This window comes from Cebidichthys violaceus, unplaced genomic scaffold (genome assembly GCF_023349555.1).
Source record: "Cebidichthys violaceus isolate CVI_PGR_0920_01 unplaced genomic scaffold, fCebVio1.0.p SCAF_22, whole genome shotgun sequence".
NCBI lineage: Eukaryota > Metazoa > Chordata > Actinopteri > Perciformes > Stichaeidae > Cebidichthys > Cebidichthys violaceus.
The window spans coordinates 2,386,882-2,409,187 of NW_027176395.1; the positions used below are offsets into that span (position 1 = coordinate 2,386,882).

Consider the following 22,306-nt stretch of genomic DNA (forward strand, 5'->3'; position numbering starts at 1 on the left):
AAAGAACAGGTTGAGCCTTCAAAATAAACTTCCAAATATATTTTTTTCCACGTTTGTGTGTTAAATTAAAACAAAACACATTACGATTATTGCGTATTCATTTTTAATTGCATTTCTGTTTATTTGTTGCTGTTTTTGTCGATCAAATTATGTACCAACAAATCAATTTTCATCAATAAATATTTTAAGCTGAAGCGTCCAGAAGGAAGTTTTATGTTTTTTATTCTAACTAACAAATTTTCTCCTCACCAAAACAAACGCGAACTAAAAAAAAATGACGTATTTCCGCATCCTTGTTCACTTTCAAGTGCAGTCGTGAGTTGGTTGCTGCCATCTGATGGATAAATACTGCACGTTATTTTGTGTGTTACTTTCTTTCCATGATGGACAACATTAACATTGCCATATATTGAATTAGTGTGACTATATTGATAAGACTGTAATCTACTGACTAAATTGATCAATAGAGGAGATTAAATGTGTCAGGTGCAGAGTGGTTTTGCACCTCTGCTAAGCAGTTTACTGTGGGAACCCTCTGTGGGTGGCATGCAATTATTTTTTGATTCTGATAAAGTACTGTCAACAAAATAGAAAGTAAGATAAAAAAAAGAATGATATATTTGGGGATATAGATAACACCACTAAAAACAAAGCAGAGGATGTTGCTTTGTCTTGATTACATGTGTTTCACTTGGCACCAGCAGAAAAGGATGACAGACATCTTGACTATGCAAATAAAAGTTGACATGCCGGGACAGTACACATCTGTATGAAGCACAGCTGCTGCCAAGATGTTGCTGCCCGGAGGCGTCTATACATCAACGAGAGACATAATTGCAGTTTGTGTTGTGGTAGCATGTTGATGTTTGCATGCCTCGACACTGTGCCCTGCTGCCTGTGTCTGTGTGTGTGTGTGTGTTCCTCTGCCAACTGCGCTACCGAAACCCAAAGTGTGAGTAAAATAACAATTCTAATTAACTCAACGAGTCATTACGGGTGTGTTTTGTTTTAATTGTGACAAATTATGGGAGACAAGGTGCATTTTTACCTGGATTGCGCAGGTGGCGAGACGCGTGGGGGACAAATGAGGCAGTGACTGGCTACTGGGACGCACGTCCACATAGTTTTGCGCACGCGTAACACATACATTCACGCGCACGCGCGCACACGTACACGGTGTCTTACACATAAGGGAGACGAAACAGTTGAGCTCTTTCGGGGGCAGACGTCAAAAATGACAAGTATGCAAGATACTGCGCTCCCTCCAAGCGGAGCCCGTTGCGCGTTTTTACGCACGGCGGCACGGCCGAGCTCATCCAAAAAGCCCACGAGCCTTGCCGAGTTTATCCTGATCATGTCAGGGATGTTGCTCGTCCCGGTCCAGCCAGCGTCAGCTCATCCTCAGTGTCTGGACTTCGAGCCACCTTTCAAACCTTCCTGGCACCTGGAGTTTTGCACCCAGTACGAGCAGTTTGGCTGCTGCGACCAGAGAACGGACAACACGATCGCGGAGAGATATTGGGACATTATTGACCAGTTGGAAACGGCGGGTCATGAGCTCTGTGCAGACATGTTGAAGGAAATCATGTGCCAGGTAAATATGTATGCTCTTATCTGTGTGCTTTTGAGGAGGTGATGAATATAAGAAGTGACTTCACAGAATAAAACATTGCTCTAACATCAACCTCTATCAGCCTAATCAAAGCCATCATTAAAGTTAAGCTAGATCTACAATTTGACATAGATCAAAGTTCAGGCATCATGCAACTTTTAGTTTTATTTAATTTGCTATAATTTTATTGACACACATCACTCCTGTTCCTCAATTTAATGCAATCCACATTTTAATTAACAGTTGGGCAAAAACAATTTAGAGGAGATTTTATTTTGATGAGAAAGGGAACCTGTGATTTTCATTCACAAAACTCTGCATTAGCTCTTAAAAGGGCTCCAACCCAGAGTCTTCATAATGACTTAAAAAGTGGAATAAGTTAAAATTCGTATTAACCAATACTTGTCGAAACTACTGTCAAAGGTGTGGAAGGTCTGAGCCACAACACCTTGACATTAGATGAATATTACTATTCCATATTTCCACATTCCTAAAACAGTGGCGTGCATAGGGGAGGGGAGGGGGGCTGAGTGCTGAGGGACACTTCCATGCTTTAGTTCTAAGGTCAGATGTCCCTCTAGTCAGCTAAAGTGTGACAGAAATGTTTATAAATATCCATATTTTCTTGAAATTAAATGTGTGAAAATGCAGGGTGGATGAATATGATTTTAGATCATTTGGACGAGGAGTTATGTTCTTTAAGAATGAATATTTATTTTTGAATAAAAGGAAAGATCAAGGTTGCTTGGAATGCAAGAGGAATTCTGATTGATTTATAGCTGTGATTGCTAATGGGGATGCTAATAGAGTCAAGTGTCCCCTTTAATCTTTACCTTATTTTTGACCAGTGTTCTTAATCGTCTCTGTGATAGTCAGTAGACTGAAGTGTCTCGTGTTTGCTCCATCCAGGAGTGCTCTCCGTATGCCGCCCACCTCTACGATGCTGAGGACCCCTACACACCTGTCAGAGAGCTACCTGGCCTTTGCTTCGCCTACTGCACCGAGTTTCACCTCAAATGTCGCCATGTGGTGAAATATTTAACCGAGAACCAGCAGCTGCAGGACACGTCTGAGCGAGACGCGTCCACGTTCTGCAGCCTGGTGGACTTGTCCGACCGGGACTACTGCTACCCCAACGTCTTGAAGAGCCCCGACCTCAACAGCAACCTGGGACGGGTGGCGGAGGACCCCAGAGGGTGTCTCCAGGTGTGCCTCACAGAGGTGGCCAACAACCTCAGGAACCCCGTGTTGATGCTTCACAGCGGCGATGGCACACATCGCATGTTCATCGCCGAGCAGGTGGGCTTTGTGTGGGTTCACCTGCATGACGGCAGCCGGCTGGAGCAGCCCTTCCTGGACATGAGCGGGGAGGTGATGACTACGCCCTGGCTGGGGGACGAGAGGGGCTTCCTGGGCATGGCCTTCCACCCCGAGTACCGGGACAACGGACGCTTCTTCGTCTACTACTCTATCCAGGTCAACAGTGAGCTGGAGAAGGTCAGAGTCAGTGAGATGAAGGTGTCTGCCCACGACATGAACGTGGCTGATCCGTACTCAGAGAGGTACGCTGAAGCTTCCTTTTGCTCTTTTAATGGCATCAAAGTTTTGCTGACAATGTATAATTGTGCACCTTTACTGCAATTACCCTTTGAAAGACGTATACGTACCTAACTATACTGTGAGCTTCTGGGCTGGAAGTGCACTTAACCTTGCACAGACATGTTCTTCTGAGATGAATACTGTAAATCACTTCAGGGTTGGATCAGAGCTTTTCTGGGGCCTTGAGCGCCTTTTCATTTATCTTTTTTCTCAGCGGGAAGTGTGCTCATCTCAACTTAATGTGCAACAATTAAAAGAAAGCACATATCAAAATACAGAAAACCTCATGAGATATTGTGAATTTAAGATACAGTCCCTGACGTTGTTATAGTACCCCCAAATCCCAAAATGTGGTGCCTTTTTATTATTTATTTGTCATAATCTTCAAGTTTGCAACCATGCCCCCAATTTTGGTCATTTATTATAATCGTCAAAATGCCACATATTAAAATTAGGGTACTGTAATTGCATTTTAGGAATAGTGCCCATGATGATCATGAAAACCAGATATTTATCACCTTCAGCAGATGAGATCGTTCTCAACTTGCATTCTTTTTTACATTCAGAATCATTCTAGAGATCGTGGAGCCCGCCGCAAACCACAACGGAGGCCAGCTGCTGTTCGGTCTCGATGGATGTTTGTACATCTTTACTGGTGATGGTGGAAAAGCTGGAGATCCATTTGGGAAGTATGGCAACGCGCAAAACAAGTAAGGTGCCTCAGGTTTCTTCAAGCGACAGTTCCCAACGGTTTTCTGCCTGGAGTAACAGCAGATGAACTCCTTGTTTTCCTTGTTTTTGTGAGTTCAGAGTATGTCTATGAGGTGAGATGGAAAGAACGTGTGAAGTTGACCTGGAGCGTTCGTGCAATTTTTTTAATTTTTATGTGCAAGAGTTGGCAATGATCTTTGTTTTCCTCATGCTATCCACATCCCGGTGTTACAAGGCTGAGAATCGCTGCACTAAGGTCACAACTGTTGCTAAATCCTATCTTTTTTTCCTACCCAGGAGTGCTCTGTTGGGAAAAGTGCTCCGCATTGATGTGGACGGAAGTGACTCCAGTGGGAAGCAGTACAGGATCCCAACCGATAACCCATTCCTGCGAGACCCAGAGGCCCGTCCAGAGGTGTTTGCATACGGGGTCAGAAACATGTGGCGCTGCTCCGTGGACCGCGGAGACCCGGTCAGCCGATACGGCAGGGGCAGGATATTCTGCGGAGACGTGGGTCAAAACCGCTACGAGGAAATTGACATCATCGTGAAGGGAGGGAACTATGGATGGAGAGCCAAAGAGGGCTTTGAGTGCTTTGATATCAAACTGTGCCACAACTCCTCCTTGGGTGAGTATTTCTTTCTGTTCATGTGATTAAAAATCAAGAGCTATTTTCTGTCTCGTCGACACTTTCACCACCTGTTATTTCCGCCATAATGTCCCACGCTTTCAATCTTATTTTGATGTCTCAGATGTTAGTTAAATTTAGTGCATCTTTCTCTGCCACCACAGATGACATCCTCCCCATATTTGCATACAGCCATCATGTTGGGAAGTCTGTGACAGGGGGATATGTGTACAGAGGATGTGAGTCACCCAATCTGAACGGACTGTACATTTTTGGAGACTTCATGAGTGGGTAAGATTGTGTTGATCTCAGCCAAATAGAGTACTCCAACTGTTGTGGAGAGAAAACTTTTCAAGAGGGAAGGAACAGCATGTTTGCTCAGCTGTTGGGCTTTTTTTATTTATTGGAAAAACATGCATTTTTGAAGGAATTCAAGACACATCACTCGAGTCCCCGGGTTTACTTTTGTTCTAGCATCTGTGTCGATCCACTGATATTCAACCACATCATAAATATTTAGTTTGCTCCAACTTATTAACTTAATCTCATTAGTTACAAACTTTAAAAGCATTTGAATTCACTAATAATCAGGATCATCCAAATGTATCACGCCAACGCTAACTATTCATTTTGCACTTGGAGTTAGATGAAAAGATGGATATCACTCATGTTTGTGCGCTAAATGGGAAGTTGGAGCCACCTGCTAGCTGCTTAGCTTAGCATAAAGACTGGAAACAGAGGGAAACAGCTAGCCTGGTTCTATTCAGTAAAAAAAAAAAACTAAAGCCACGGCTCGTAATTCACACACTGTATATTTTTTATTTAATCTGTTTTAAAACCTAAGTTTAAAAATAACAATGCATCATTTTACAGGATTATGTCTGTGTTTTGGCCAAGAAATAGTTCTGCACTGAACCTTCCTGTAAGGTTGAAGAATCTTTTCCAGGTTTTCCAGGAATGGAAAACATCCACTCAGCAGTTAGCAAAAAGCAGTGACGTAGGTTACCAAAGCAAGCTAATCAATAAGGTTATGAATACTGTGAGTTTGAAAACAACTAAAAGGGTTAGTTTGGATTCTTTGAAGTGGGGTTTTCATGTTCTGCGTGGTAAAATTACTGTTTTTGTCAATGGAATCTTGTGGCTTTGACGAGAAAGAGAGCGATACAATGGTAAAATCTAAAAAATAATGGAACCCACCCTTTAAAATCCTCTCCATTGTTTCTTTGGTTGGCTGGTTGTAGCTTTATTATTATCAAGTAGTGAGAATGGTATCAAGCTTCTTATTTAAATCTTGGCAAATAGGCGTACCTCCCAAATGAAACTAAACTATTCCTTTAATATTTGACGTGATGGAGTTTCCTCTCAAACAAGAGCTAAATCAAAAGGTATTAATGGAGTATCTTCTTACAGTTTTGTTTTCCAGTAAATATATAATACAATATATACATAATGGTCAACAGGCTTTTTTATTGGCGTTTACATCATCTTCACAATATTAAAATGGAGAGATAAACTATTGATTCCTGCGATATGTGATAAATGTTTTTGGTTGGTTGGTGATTCCTGTTCAACCTTGCAGTCGAATCATGGCGTTGGAGGAAGAGAAATCAACAGGAACCTGGAAGGAGAGGAGTTTGTGTATGGGGGAAACAAAGACGTGCTCATTTCCTGGACTCATCAACCATCACCACAAGTTCATCATCTCGTTTGCTGAAGATGAAGCGGGTAACAGTGATTCCTCACAGCGTTATGTTATGTTCAGCACCATTGAAACAGTACTCATGAGCCGTTCTCTGTTTTTATTTTAGGGGAACTATATTTTTTGGCCACTGCGTACCCCAGTGCCACGTCTCCTTATGGAACTGTTTTCAAATTCATGGACCCTTCCAGGTGAAGAATCAGACACAGCTCACATTAAACCATAAACCATTCAAACATTTTGCCAAATGGGGAAATGACAAATCATCAATCAAACATGGTGATAAGTGGGACATGATATTTATTTTGTTGTAATTTTGTTTTCTGTACTCTGACATTGTGAGCATCAGATTTAAAGTATTTCCAGGGATTAATCTCATGATTTTCTCAAGTCATGAAATCTGCATAGAATTAGTAATTTAGTGAGTTTTCAGGCAGGTGTACTGGTTAAAACATGCTCCAACAACATGAGATAAAAACTCTCATAAGACGGAAATAAATTATTGTGCCTGACATTTCTTAACATAGAATTATGCAATTCAACTTTTGCAGGAGAGCTCCTCCAGGAAAATGTAAGCAGAAGCCGCTGCCTGTCAAAGTCAGGGGGAAAAAGGTTCCTTTTGTGCCCCGAGAACGTAAGTCACCTCAGTTTACCTTTGCATTTTTATCGCCTCTGCTTCTTAAAACTTAATGTGACGTTTTAATGGTGTGCACATACCAGAAGCCATTTGAAAAAGAAATTTTAGGATAAAGTGGAGCCTCTGAAATTGAACCTTCAACTGAAATATGTCCATGGTGTAGAAAAGTAGAACATAGTTTTGGTTCAATCAAGGTGTACTAAATATAAACAACATGCACACAACATATTATCAAGTCATTTAAAGTGATGTTAGAGGTTAGAGTAAGAAGGCATCTGTTCTGGCAAGCAAACAAATTGCCTACATTCACTGTTTCTTTGCTGCCAAATTGTATAATCACACTGAGGTCTTACATAAAACTAGAAAAAGCAGACTCCCGTTTTACATCAAACATACTTTAAATAGAAAGAGACAAAAAAAGGAATGCATTTTAAACATTTCAAGGCCTGGTTTTTGGAGCCTAGTTTTGAATCCAAGTGTATAAAAATGAAACATATGTGGTGCAGAGTTGAGTAAAAATGTGAAAATGGGTACTTACTGACATCTGTGCAATTTCAGTGACTGTGCTGGACACAAATGAAAAACCTACCAGACCACCACCAAGAAAATTCAAACTCACCACCAAACCAACGGTGACGAGGAGCCAGGTCACACCAACAGCGACCGCCGCCAGCGAGGCCACGACGAGCGCTGCTGTGAGGCCGAAATGGAAATCGCTTGATAAGAAAGCGAGGAAGACAAATAAGTTGCAACCGTGGAAGAAAAATAAAGTGCTGAAAAAGCAGCCGGCTAACGTACAAACGAAGAAGAACACTGTGAGACCGAAACCCAAGGAACAATCCAAAAAGACAGCTGTGATGACGCCTTTCAGAGACAAAGTTAAACCGACGACCAACCAAACTGCCAAAGCTGATTTCAAAAGTAACGCTCTTAAAAAAATCAACAGCCTGAAACACGGCACGATCCACAAGAGGAAGGTTCCCCCAAAAGCTGCACAGAAGCCAGTCGGACATAAGAAAAACAGCATTAACTTTAGAGAATCTGCCAAACAATATCATTCCTTCATGAACAAAACTAAGACAAACTTGAACGTGAAAACGAACAGAACAATGCAAAACAAACTTCAAGTAAAGGGAAAGCAAGCGAAAAAAGCACTTTAAAATATGTATTCTTGTTTTATTTTTGATATTTTAGTTTGTGCTACAATCAGTGTTGAATATCATGTTTTAAAGGAATAGTTCGACATTTTGGAATATGCGCTTATTGATTGATAACACTCATGAAGCTGCCGGTTAGCTTAGCTTAGCACAAAGACATCTAGCCTTGCTCTGTCCAGAGGTAACAAAAACCACCTACCAGCACCTTCAAAGGGAGAGAGTGGAGGATTTGGTGGCATGTAGCCGTGAGGCGGCAGCAACCTCTGGTTCCAAAAAGTGCCTTAAACTTACATTCTCTCTGCTGACCAGATGTCTGGTTGTATAGAAGTCTAGTCTAAAATGACTCTACTTCTCACTTGATTTATTACCTCAGTAAACATTGTAAACATGAGTTTATGGTCTCAATTGCTAGTTTCAATTATTTCTTATACAGTATGATGTTCATTTAGTAAATTATGGTCCATTTAGAGTCAAACAGACCTTAAAGGAGGGGATGCTTTAGGGCGGGGCTACCTCGTGATAGACAGGTCGCTACTGCTACCAGAACCGTCTCTACATCACTCCTCCGCAGTTCAAATATTGTCACTTCTGTTCACTGGTTGCAAAAATCCAATATGGCGACTCAAGGCTTCAACACCACTAACTAATGGGTGACGTCACGTTGACTACGTCCACTTCTTATATATAATCTATAGCCGTGAGGTTACAGTTTGCAAACAATTGAATACCCCAGGTTCACAATCCTGTTGGAGAACAAGATCAAGTGTTTGGTTTGTCCGTTCTAGGCTACCGTAGAAACGTGGCGGTGCAACACGGCGGACTCTGTGAAGAGAACCTCCCTATGTATGTATGAAAAATGATCATTCTAAGCTAACGAAAACGCAACGATTCTTATTTTCAGGTCATCATACACTTTATGCAAATAGTTGCTCCTAAAATGCTTCACACTGGCCCTTTAAAGCTCACTGATTAACACGTCATATCTAGTTTGTTTAATGCAGAACCAAGCTAGCCGTTTCCTCTGTGTCTAGTTTTTGTGCTAAGCTAAGCTAACAGGTTGGTTGTGGTAGCTTCATGTTTACTCTCAATCTTCTCGTCTAAGCAAGAAAGTGAATAAGAGGTTTTTTTCCCCCAAAATGTTCAAACTACTCCTTTAAATTACAAACCACAACGGTTGCACGCAATCATGTTTGTAACAACACTGTTTCCTTTACATCTTATTTTTTGACTGTCGTAAAAACTTAATCACCAGCCTGTCTGTATTTAAAGCATATCAAAAAAAGTGAAAATAAGCAAAAAACTGAAAAAAAATACTTGTAACTATACCAAAGCCCAGTGTTGTTAAAATGCTCTAATTTAACAACACATGCAAGTGTTAAAAATAAACATTGGAAGGTGTCTGTGTGTGTCTGTATGTGTCTCTGCAGCTCTCTGTAATTAAACTCCACACCACTGATCATAACTGTGACTGTGGCTTGCATAATGACGGCTGTAAATGTAAAGACATCCTGACTGCGACGTGCCGTTGTGCCCCCATAGAGGTTACATGAATCTCACAATTTAGAGTTTCTGCTGTCAATCTTGAGACCTACATTATGTATTTTACAATTACTGAACGAGGCAGAAATGACCTTTTTTGTTCTGTTGTTTTGACTCTGGTGAAAGAAAGGATACGCAAGGGTATATGCTTATGTAACATGAGATGACATAACATTTCATAACAGCGTGACATGACACAAACATACGGTACCATGTATACTATGACGTGACACAATCGTGCAGTACTGTCACATGTCATATTGTAAGGTACAACAACATTTACCATAATAGCTTTTTGTGTTTTTTACATGACACAGTTATGACAAATATGACTTACTAATTTAACATTTTAAAGATGTAAAACAATTGAAGTTATAGCATTTACTGTAACATGACATAACTTCAACATAAACTTACCATATGATACTATATCATACCATGACATTAATATACTATGGCATGACTTACCATTCCATATCATGAAACGGCATAAATTTACCATATTGTGCTACATGAACATGCATAGAAAAAAGTGCAGCTGCTGAAGACAACAACAGCCACAGAGAAGAATCAATCTTCATGCGCTTGTTTTATCATGAGCTCTCCTTCACAGTTAAACTGTATTCCTGCTTGTTCCTCTGTGTCCACAACTTGTGCAGAAGACTTCAGTCAAGTCCTGTCTCAAATTGGTAGGAAGTAAGAGTTTGTGTATTTATACGCCTTTGTCCAAGTAAAGTAACGCTAGTTTGGAAACTTTAGGGGCCCCTGCCACATCACAGGACCCCACACAACCCCTTTACATGGAGCACCTCCCCACTTTAACGTCCCAAACCCACATCTGCAAATGCACGAAACATAAAGTTTACTGATTAGAAACAGAAGAGTCTAGATTTGTAGCTCTGAAAACATACAGGGCTGCACTCAGATTTATTGTAAGTCTGGCATGTGTCCTCTACATGCTTAAGTGTATGTTGAAGTTCCGTTAACTCAGGACCCTTACAAATTACAGACCTACATAACTACTCCTTTGTGCTGAAACATCACCAGTAAAAAAAACACCTCTTGGTGTTCTGGGACCTTTGACTTCATGTTTCAACACATTGGTTGACTGAAAAACCAAAAAAAGCTGTTTCCTCGAAAGTTAGAGACACAACGGCTCCCATTAGCCGTGTCTCTTCACCTGCGGCTGTTTTGCTGGAGGGGTGGACCCTTTGAAGGGCACTTTTCTCCTCCGTGTGCTTAGTCATTTTTGTTAAATTCCTTGCAGTGAAGTTGTCACGCAACATGGCTCGAGTGCATCGCAGTGGCAGAATAGTTGAACAGCAAATTGTAAAATCTATGAAACAGATATATAAATAAATATATATGAATATAACTGAGGCTTAAGTTATGTTTACTCCTATATCCTCCTGTTAAGTTGACTTAGATTTAGTTGTCTTTAACTTGTTTTTTCAAAGTGCAGAGTTTGTATGCTGTCTGGCTTTCCTTTGGTTTTCTCCTGCAGCCTAAAGACATGTAGTCAGGTGGGTTCAAAATGACAAAGCGCTCTGTGTTCACGGGGTTCTTTGTTTCCCCAGATCTACCTATGTGCTCTCCCAGGATCCAATGTTCCCACAATCCGTTCTCATTCCCAATTCGTCACATCGATTGGTCAGGACCCCTTGGTGTCATTTAGGTTTGGACAACACAAATACTTGATTAGGTTTCTGGAAAAGATTGTGTTTGGTTTAGAACAAGTACGTTTCCGATAAACGGGCTGCTTCCCAAGCTCTATGGGAACCTGAAAAATATGTTCCCCAGCTCTATTGGTTTACTGTGACATGGGCTATGGTGGGAGCTCGTGTTTATAAGTAACATAGCATGGAGTCGAACATATAGGAAAACGAATCCCTGACAACATAATAGCTCATGAGTTTACTCAACGTGTGTTAACAGAATATCAAACCGGGGAACATTTGAAACATAGGACCCTGCAAACATAAGTACGCTTCAAATACCAGCATGCTAACTCACTAAACCAAGATAGACTGATAAACACAGACCTGATAAACAGATGCTAATGTTAGCATTTAGCTCAAAACACCACCGTGCCCACAGTAAGTAGAGCTTCACAGAGCTGCTAGCATGGATGCAGTCGTAAGTAAGTAAAAACACATCCCACTATAACCATTGACAGTGTAAGACAAGAGCCCTGTATAAGCTTACACTTATTTACACTATTCTATTACTCATGTGGAGCAGATGCAGTAAGTGGATGACCCTCTCTAGTAAGAACACTTCACGATGAAGCCAGGGTCCTTTGTTTTCACATGGACACAAGTGAAGACCTCTGTCAGCTTTGTGAGAAATGTAGCACCACTTCTCTACTCTCAGTGTGGAGATGATGAGCTGTGACTGACCACAACAAACACAGTTCATTCGGGTCTGTTCTGATTTAGGAGTTTAAAAAAAAACAACGAACAAAACAATTAAAACTCAAAGAGCGATATTAAGGAAATGAATTAGAAGTATTTATTCAAGTCACATTTGAAAAAAAGAAAAGAAAAAGAAGGTCCACCATGAATCACGTTCAGACATCAACATCACAGGAAAAAAAAAGTCATCATTTACAAGATGCATGTTTTAATAAAGCAGCGGTAGAGTAGTGTTGAACTGTAAAAACATATTTTTGTCATTTAAAAGGACATGGACAGCAATGCAAATGTTCTTGCCATTTTTCTTGCCAATAGATTTTATATTTCAGACACTTTCTTATCAATAGTCCCTTCTTATTATCAATTAGAGCGTCACTGGTGCAATATACAAATCTCCAGGTTGTTTAAAACAACATATTTAAAAGATTAAATGAACTGAAACTTTGACATGAGTAGCAAAAAGTCTTCCTCCCCTCTACAGGCTCCTGGGCTGGTTTAGTGACAGCATATTGCCCCCTACTGGCCATCGTGTGGAACTAAAACTGTTTTAAAGAGACCAGAATGTTACTGAGACTCACACCTTGCTCTTTTACTGGTCTACAATTCTGACATGGAGGCACAGATTAAAAGGAAAGGTCACAGGTCACTGACCCTCTGCTGTTAAGACTTTGCAAGTTTTTCTAAATAAAAGTGTCACGTTCATGACAACAGGGAGGTTGGGGAATGTTTACCCCGACACGTGATACAGAACAGGTTTAGTACTTTATAGTAACGGCTTTAAAATACAAAAAAAAAAAAAACATTTAAAATTGAACTACTTAACTACTAATGATTACAAAAATACAATGAGTTGTTGTCATTTTGTGCAACCAGTCCATTTAATATTTCTTAAAATTACAACCCTGTGGCTTAAAAAAATGAAGACGGGAAGATGTACAGTATTAGATGGGAGAAGAGTTTATCCATGTGACTAAACGATTCTTTCTTAAACCAGGAGGTTGTTGTGGCCCAGCAGAGTTCCTCTGCCCCTTTTATTCCAGGAATAATTACACACGTTAAGCACTGTATTAAAAAGACAGCTTCATTTCTCTCGTTAATAGCAGCATGTACTTTCAGGATTTAATGATCGGGGGAAAGGTTGTTAGACTTCTTCTTACTGGATCTATTGAAGTGGTTTCTTTAGTGTGGCCTAGCTCAGTCATTATACCGTGATAATGGCTTGCTGGTATGTTTTTAACTCCCTGACTCCCTCCATCAACGGCTGATCTTGTACACCACATCGCCGACCTGCAGGATCCCCATCTTCTTCACGTTGTGCAGCTGTCCAAACAACGGAGCCGATTTGTAGATGTGCTTCTCGGATGGTTTGCACTGACGATAGCTGTGAAAGAAATCGCAGGAAGAAAAAAAAAGGGCCAATATGTGAATATCTTTCAGTTCTTAAAATGAGAAAGCCTTCAGGTAAATTAATGTACATTTATTTGTTTATTGGTAAATACTGCTGTGTATTTTGTCGTGCCCTGCTGTGATGTTTTAATGGACTTGCACGCTGATGGAAGAACAATCCACTCTGCATTTTTAGTATTACTTCCACTTGGTCACTTTAAGATTTTAAGATGCATAATTGTTGTGAACGGTGTGTGTTGTCTTGTAAGCCATTGCCAAAGACAGATTTCCATTTTATGCAAATCTAATGGACAATAAAGTAATCTGAACAAAAAAAACCTCTACATCTACACAATGCACCCAACAAAATGTCAATAATATACATCAATAATAATATACATATACACTACATCCGTAAAAAAAAGAAAAGAAATGTATGCAGGGTTGCCATATTTTAATGACATTAAAAAGCCCAATCAGATCCTTGAATCTGCATAATTGTCATAAAAGTAGCCACATTTTTTTGTCTGTCCAACATTTGTGTGCATGAAATAATAACTGCTCTTTTTAAAAAGGCCTGAAGTGGGATGCTGCTGATGCTTAACACGCATTACCACCAAAATGTAAAAGATCAACCCTCCCTACATTATACACAGTTACAACTTTACCTTTTCAGTGTTTCCAGAGGCTCTTTTCTGGTGATTACACCCGTTTCAGGGTCAACGGTGGTGAAAACGCATCTGGAAACAACAAAAGACACAGGTGAGTTTGAATCCACCCCGTTAACCCGAAATCTCTACAGTACTAAGAACAAATTAAAGCATTTTAACATCAAACAAACACTCCAATTTTTGTGTGTATCCAGGTAAAAAACCTCCCAAACTGCAGCAGTGACTGCGTTGCAGCTTTGGATTCATTGGCGTCGATAAATGAAGCGATTCTGTCTCTGAATAAAAAAATCAGTGTGAAGCATCAACTGTGTTACCGTCCACATGACATCGCACGCTGCAGTCGCACGCTGCCAATCTGGATCTCTTCCCACGAATCCTGAAAAAGCCGAGCAGTTGGTTTTTTTGGAGTTGGAGATAAAATTAGTCAACACTGCTCACACTGAAAAGGGCGAGGGATTAGTCAGAAGTAAAAGGAGCAAATTATCGTTTACAAAACCTCATGGGCTGTAGTGTAGAGAGACAACGGATCTGTTGCTTTTAAGACCTTTCGTGGTTTTAATATAATCTTCGCCTTGATTTGTTTGTATTTGTTCACGTAATCAGGATTTCTGATCTTGAAGCCAAACAGAGGAATCAGCAGAGAAAGAGATCGGAGCAACGTTTGCAGATGTGAACAACGTACCTCATCGAAGGATTCACAGTCGCTTACGACGATGTTTGGGCGGAAGCGCTCCACCGTGAGGTCCTGCTCCAATTTGCTGCTGAGATCCTTGACAGAGGACTCGGACAGCAGCATCACAGGTCCCATGTCTGCATAGACCACCTCCTGCAACACCGCGAACACAATCACAAATTAAATACACATTCTGTTCTCTTGTATGCAACAGGGTTGTTTCTGGTAACACCCCGTCGCATTTTGCAATATATAAATCTTGCACCTTTATGGAAACACCACAATGATGGCTAGAAGTCTGGAGAACTCACATGTGTCTTTTGTGCAGTATAACATAATGATGATGCCATAAATCATAAAGGATAAACAAGGTGAATTTCTTTGATAATTTACTTTCCAAAAATTGGAATTGCCCAGAAGTTCAACCAATATTGGAAAGCAAAAATGGTGTATTTTAAATGAGACATGTAGAATAAAGTGATGGAATATCACTTTTTTTTAAAGCTTTGATTTGGTTATTGGTCCTGACAGAGGCATTCAGCACACGGGATGTATGCAAGGAACGTCGGAAATGTGAAACATTTAAAGATAATTTCTGTTTAAACAGTTTCTGGTTAAGATAAATGGTGTAATTTTCGCATTAAAAAAAAGAAAAAAAAGAAAACATACCTTTCAAACCTGCCAGCAGGTTGGTGTGTTTACATTGTGAACAGCAAAAAATAGCCAGAAATATACTAATCTGGTTGTTTTTTTTCCTCAAAAAGTTGTTAAAATGTAGTAACACTTCATGGTAAAGCTGACATAAAAAGGTGAGACATATTTATCTTAAGGAGAGTCATACACAGTTAGAGCCTTACAATCTGTGAATAAAAAGCAGCACAGGCTCCGGCACATAGGCCTGGTGGTGTTCACCTCAACTTGTTGGGGAAGAAGCTTGCTTTCCTCCAGCCTCCTGGCCATCATCTGGGGCTCAAAGTGCACCAGGCGAAAGGTCGTCTCCTCCCCCAGATAACGAGTGAGCCAGCGAGACGATTCGTCGCCGCAATCCCTTCCCTGAATCCCTACTCCAAACACTCTGCAGGACAAAAACAACAAGATGCATTCATACCGGTCTGAAAATAGGGTGAGAACAAATGTAGATATTAGTATTTGTAAACCTGTAATTTCACCTACGATATCTAAAGTATCTATTATGACCCTCTCTTGGGAAATACTAGGACGTACAAAGTCCTCTGATGACTAAATGAACATATATTACAGCTGTAAAATGAATCACAGACTATTTTGATCATCAATTAAAAATGTTAGTTCATTTTCAAGAAAACAATGTCAAATATTTACTTGATCCAGCTTCTCACATGAGAGGATTTACTTCTTTCCTCTGTTTTTATTTGAGTGTAAACTGAATATTTTGTGGTTCATTTTCTTCTTTTAAGATAAAACAAGAAAATAATCTACAGATGAATTAATGACGTCGACCAGTCGACCGTCAAACAAGTAAAACAAATAGTTACAGATTCAGTCAGTGAAGATCAGTTGCTAAAAATTAAGCTCTGGTGTGAAACCTGCAGTCGATGACGGAGTTGTCGGACTGTTTGATGGGGAACCTCAGCTCCTCCATGTTTGGGCCGTTCAGACAGACCTGCCCTCCCTCGCAGGTCAGGGACACCAGCACCAGACGAGGCTGCTGTCGGCCCGTCACCATGTTGCCCTCCTCTGTGACCACCAGCCAGTGTCTGCGATCAAAACAAACAAGAGCTGTGGATTTCCCCTCAAATGCACCATTTGGCATCCCTGGTTTACAAAGCACAACATTAGCACCAGTGAAACGCTGGTAAAATATGTAAGTGGGTGGCAGATGTGCTTCACTTACAAAACAAACAAACAAACAAACAATGCTAATCTATTGAGTGGCTGGTCAAATTTAAACATTTACTAGTCATTTGGCCGATGGACAGAAAAACAAATTTTGCACCACAAAAGTAAAAGTAAATACATTCAGAATACCTCCACATTTTTTTTAAGAAAAGGTTGCATGTTTCTAGACTGTTTTTTTGAACTGGGCAATGACAAAATTGTTGAAACTTGTCAATATTTAAGTGGAATAACTCATTAACTCAACAACAGCAAGTACACCATCTCAATAACAGTGTTAAATAAAAGGAACAATACCATGTAGAAGTAGAATGGTCCCTATCAAAGTGTTATGGAGCCCCCAAAGATAATATACATTTAAAAGTCTTGTACAACAAAATAAAAACAATTATTTTGGGGTAATTCTGGGGCTCCAAATTAGCCTACATTTGAGGATTTATTAAGGTAGATAAGTATTATCTGATTTAATTTTGATATATCGTATATATTATTATAGCATTTTTTTTCATTGTAATTTTCTTCTATACAGCTTTGTATATATTGTACATATTTTTTTTATAGTATTTATTTGTATTTTTCTTCTATTATGCATTATGCATTTAGATTTCTAGATTTTTTTGTACTTTGTATATTTTATAATCTACTTTTCTCTTACTATGTTTATGTCATGCACCAATACACCAAAACGATCATTTTGACTATTTTATAAATGTTTTTCAAAAGACCTTCTTTCAGGTCTAACCAGCCACTACTCCTGCACGAGTATTTAAGAACCTCCAATACTTAATAATCCGTCATGATTTTACAAGCATGTTCTTTATGTAAAAAAACAAAGTAGATGTCAAATGTTGTGGAGTAAAAAGTAGAATATGTCCCAAGAAAGTAGCAGGATAAAGTAGCAGATTGTTCTCCTTCGTCCTCAGGACAGTTTGCTTCACCGACCTCAGAAATGTTGCGTACTTAAGTGAATGTCCTCAATTTTCCACCAAACTTAAACGTTTTGCAAGCCTCCTGAAAACACTCACCGATCTTGCAGGGCTCCTAACTTCAAACCCTTTTGCTGGCATTCTGCCAGAGTCACGGACACGGCTTTGCCAGACTTCAGAGGGTGAATGAGGAGTTTCGACACCACTCCCACGCGAACAAGTTGTTCTGTCTTTCGCAAGTATTTATATGCAAGACCAACGAATCCCAGAACTGCTACTCCGCCGGCGAGAAGAGCGGCTTTCTTATTCCGGACTAACGCGCTCACAGCCAGCTCCTTCAGCTCCATGTTGGACAGTTTGACGTTGAACGTACGTAGAAGCGTAACCTGTGACTCTTAAAGCGAGTCGATCGCCACAGAACTACGTGCTAACACGCCCAACTGGACAGCACAAATAAACATTACAGTCTGGTACGAAAGCATGTTTTTATAGCTGATATCGCCCTTCATGAAAACTCTATGGGGATTGAGTTTTTATACATATAGGAAGTTAACTACCTGGATGTAACTCCAGTTCTATGAGGACGTGCGGAGCCCTCTGACAGAGGCGAAGCCCCGCCTCTTCCGGTTGAACACTATGGGACCTTACCTTTGTAAGAATATATATATATATATATATATATATATATATATATATATATATATATATATATATATATATATATATATGGTAGTCAACAGCAAAAAAACAATGTTTGATCCCGTTTCAATTGTGCCATGAATTATTACACATAGTGGTTTCTCAATTCATAAGATAATTTCATGTCATGAAAGTTAAATTTTGTCATAAAACTGTTGAAGTATGAGGCTTAAAATCAGACGGCAACCACCGGTTCTGCCGAGTGAAGCTGATGCGTGTCTTAAAACTTGCATTTTCTCTACTGACCAGAAGGGGGCGACTCCTCATGGTTGTATGGAAGTCAATGGGAAAATGACTCTACTTGTCACTTGATTTCTTACCACAGTAAATATTGTAAACATGAGTTTTTGGTCTCAATCACTAGTTTCAAGTCTTCTTCAATACAGCATGATGTTAATTTAGTAAATTATGGTCCTTTTCTCATAGACTTCTATACAATCAGACTTCTTTTTGCTACCAGAGGAGTCGCCCCCTGCTGGTCAGTAGAGGGAATGGTTCAACCGTATAGAGGTTCTTGCTGAGAGTTAGATGGGAAGTAAGAACCAAAAAATAAACAGTATTTCCCACTGTGGAAAAACGATCAAACTTTAAATGTGATGTGATGAATAATGGTCTTACTGCTCGGGGCTTCATCAAAAACAGACAGTTTTAACCTTCCTTCAATGTTTCTAAAAACAGAGAATTTACCAGGTGACGTAGCTGACCTCTGTGGAACTATTTTTGTCTTTGACATAGATAGTCAGGTCTGTGGCCAAAGTAGAAAACAGCAGATGGTCCAGCCACAAGAGGCCAATACAGGGATTTGTCGAATGGATACTCCTTCTGTTGCTTTTCTGTGCACATCTAATGGCTGAAGGCAGATCCAAAGGCACGGGGCCAGGTCTTGTTTGATGTTGCAGTGACAAGCAATTTTAAAAATAAAATTGTATGCATTTATAGCTTAGACTAGAACATTTTTCTTCACTGTCATGCTCTTTCCTGCATCATTGCTGCACTACTGTTATATGTCATAGTGGTCATAAGATGGAAGTTTATTTTGAAAAGACTGTATGCATGTATCAAGCGTAAATTGGTGTTGTGGGGCATTTGAATGAAAACGCATGAAAAATTAGGAACAACTTTTCGTAAGATGTACGAACCGTCATCGGAGGCTACGTTGTAAGGTTGGTGTGTGTTTGTATTTCTGAAATATCACATTGTTCCTTAAGATGATGATACTTTTACATCTTCAGATCACTAAATGATTCTGTGTTCAAAGGAAACTAATCATTGTTTGGTTGTACTTGTAAGCCAAACTGGTTGTGAACCCCTGTTACGATGCATAACCTCTACATAATGTATTTAATTTTTTTGGACTGAACAAGACAGATAGCAGCTGGACTCCACACAAAAACATAAGAATGAGCGCATGTGTGGTTTTCAAACCTCACATAACTCTCGACAGAAATAAAACTTACGAGGCAAATAAAGCCAGACATAGCCAACTTTTTATACAGGGGTGGACAGAAAATCAGAAACACAATTACAAAGGCAATACAATATCAATGTAGCAGCAATTTAAGCACCTAATGTCTAGTTTTACTTCATAAAAATGGTGATTTAAGACATCAGTTAAAACTTATACATTTTGTTAACCTAACAGCTCAATTTAAGTAGATCTCCATTCAATATTCATTTAATTTGGTAAACTCTTATTTTTCATGTATGTTAACTTTGCTTGTAGACAAAATTTCTATATTCTTTTTATGATTATAACCAAAATACATTGTTCTTTTCAAAAAACGTATTGAAAATTTATAGGGAATTATTTGGATATTATGTACCCGTAACATAAAGCATTAACATATAACCAAGCTGATCAACACCTTAACAAAAAAAACAATTTTAGAGATGTTCTGGTGTCCTAATTAGAAACTATATATTAACAACCTTTTCCAAAACAGTATTTGCTGCCGTAAGTGTTTCTGCTATTATGTCCACCCCCTGCTTGCAAATATACATACTGACACAAACCGTGACATAAGGATACACCGCCATACTTTTTCGGCTCGTGACTAACCTGCTGTAGTTTGTCCGGAACTGGACTTCAGTCAGAAATCCGAGGGGGAAACCATCTGGACCAAACGGTTATTTCTATACATTCAGCAGGCTTTTCTCACACATCACAGGGGGATAAACAGCATGAAGATGGTAAAATCACATGACTACATATTATACTTTACTTACACTGAATACAGAAATTCACAAATTATGATTTGTTTAAAGGTGGTTCTCCAGTGATCAGGACATCCAGTAAAACAACATTACAATTTTTGGATAAAATAGCCATGTCTTTAATGTTTTCTATGGATGTTCTTTTCTATACTTGAGCAAAATAGTTGGTATTGTTTTGAATTAGATGTGGTGTTTATGATTTATCTTGTCACACATTTTAGTCTGAACTCTGCACACATTTCTTAGCGTGTTAAGATAAACAAAAGAAGTTCATAGAATTGTGTCAAGTGCTCTGTGTATGTTCAAGTACTACTTTGCCCCCTGGCAATCTGAAACATTATCTTTTCCAAGAAACCTGATTGTGCTTGTGCAACATGACGTAGTTCTAAAACTAATACAGTACTTGCATAAAATATACAGTAGGCGGTTGATTTCAGGGTCACTTATTGTTAAAAGTAAGTCAAGAGCAGAGAGCATCGTCATCCATAACCATGTGCAAACAGTACTTATATGCATCGATCAGGTACAGTCCATCACAACAGGTCCATTTCCTTGAATAAGATCAGTTCCTCAATAGGTGCAAGACCGTAATCAAAAAGTATTTACGTGTAATTTCTGCCACTTTTTATGTCCATTGTGTGTCACACATGGGTGTTCAAATCTTCCCACATGTCTCATGTATTTTATTTTAATTTTGAGGTACTTGTACCTTACTTGAGTATTTCCAGCTTTATGCTTTTCTATCAGGCGTCAACTTCCAGGTCTGAAAAATTAGGCCAATGTGAAAGTGCCTCAAACTTGCAATGTAAAACAAAAAGCATCTAACTCAACCCATTTATGACCTTTGAGATGTATATGAGTTGTAAGCACCTCCTTGTTATCTTAGACTTGTATATTTGCACTCTTCCCACTTTGTATTGCAACTGTTGCGCAGCAAATCTGCCTCAAAGTTTATCTTATTTGTATGCCACTGCAACACTCACAGGACATGAATGCAGGACTTTTACTTGTAATAAAGTATTTTCACATCGCTGCACTGTTACTTTTATTAGGATAAAGGATCCTCTATGATGGATTTCTCACTGTAAATTTGTTGAACTGTAGTTAAAATATGATCAAATTCCTCATAATAAAGGAACAAAAATCTACCTTTTTGATTTGACACCAAAATTTGTTAGAAATCTCATTTGCAGCAGCCAGAAATACACTTAACGTGATGTCACTTCATGTCGCCTACAGAAAAAAAATTGAAAAAACTTCACAACCAGAAATACAAGAATTGATATCTGAGGGTGAATTTTTCTTCTCTTCCATCAATTGGAGAGACCAAGTCTATTGTGGCATAATTATCTGTGATTGACAACCAGTTTATCAACTATTGTCCAAACACAGAAAACCTCTTCCCATCTGCCACTCCAAACTGCTCCCATAAATAGTTTGCATCTGCTGATTGATCCAGATGTGATTTGGACAGCTCTGCACACTTCATGTCTGAATAGCTCATGTGTTTATGTTCGACAGTCAAGACTTCTGTGACGCGTCATCGTCCTCCAGCTCAAATGAGCAGAGTGGAGAGAAGTAAAGCTGAGCAGATTGACACTCCAAACATGTACTTTGAATTCATATTTTCAGTTATTCTGTGTTTTCAGCTGCAGTTTTTGCTATCAGTCAGACAGATTACGTTTTAGCTTTAGAAGAATATGCTAACAATTCGGGGAATACACTCATTTGTTTTCCTGCCGAGAGTTAGATGAGAACATTCACATCATTCTTGTGTCTGTGCATTATGTGTGGAGCGAGCTGGAGCAAGGAAGCTAGGTTAGCCTAGCTTAGCATAAAGACTGGAGGGACCAGCTAGCTTGGCT

At 39.5% G+C, this 22,306-nt stretch overlaps 2 protein-coding genes across 2 annotated transcripts; one reads left to right on the forward strand and one right to left on the reverse strand.

The window, feature by feature from the left end:
* The first annotated feature begins 1,354 nt into the window (after positions 1-1,354).
* On the forward strand, positions 1,355-8,337 carry hhipl2 (HHIP-like 2). Its single transcript, XM_068718132.1, has 9 exons — positions 1,355-1,594; positions 2,522-3,174; positions 3,778-3,921; positions 4,220-4,551; positions 4,716-4,842; positions 6,131-6,276; positions 6,360-6,441; positions 6,802-6,884; positions 7,446-8,337. The coding sequence occupies exons 1-9, from the start codon at positions 1,355-1,357 to the stop codon at positions 8,045-8,047; spliced, it is 2,409 nt and encodes an 802-aa protein (XP_068574233.1). The 3' UTR covers positions 8,048-8,337.
* A 3,734-nt stretch (positions 8,338-12,071) lies between these two features.
* marc1 (mitochondrial amidoxime reducing component 1) lies at positions 12,072-18,017 on the reverse strand. The gene is made up of 7 exons (XM_068718007.1): positions 17,628-18,017; positions 16,293-16,463; positions 15,640-15,802; positions 14,737-14,880; positions 14,369-14,430; positions 14,052-14,123; positions 12,072-13,378 (listed from the first exon to the last, which is right to left on the reverse strand). Exons 1-7 carry the CDS (start codon positions 17,873-17,875, stop codon positions 13,252-13,254), a joined length of 987 nt encoding a protein of 328 aa, XP_068574108.1. The 5' UTR covers positions 17,876-18,017; the 3' UTR covers positions 12,072-13,251.
* Between the last annotated feature and the right edge of the window lie 4,289 nt (positions 18,018-22,306).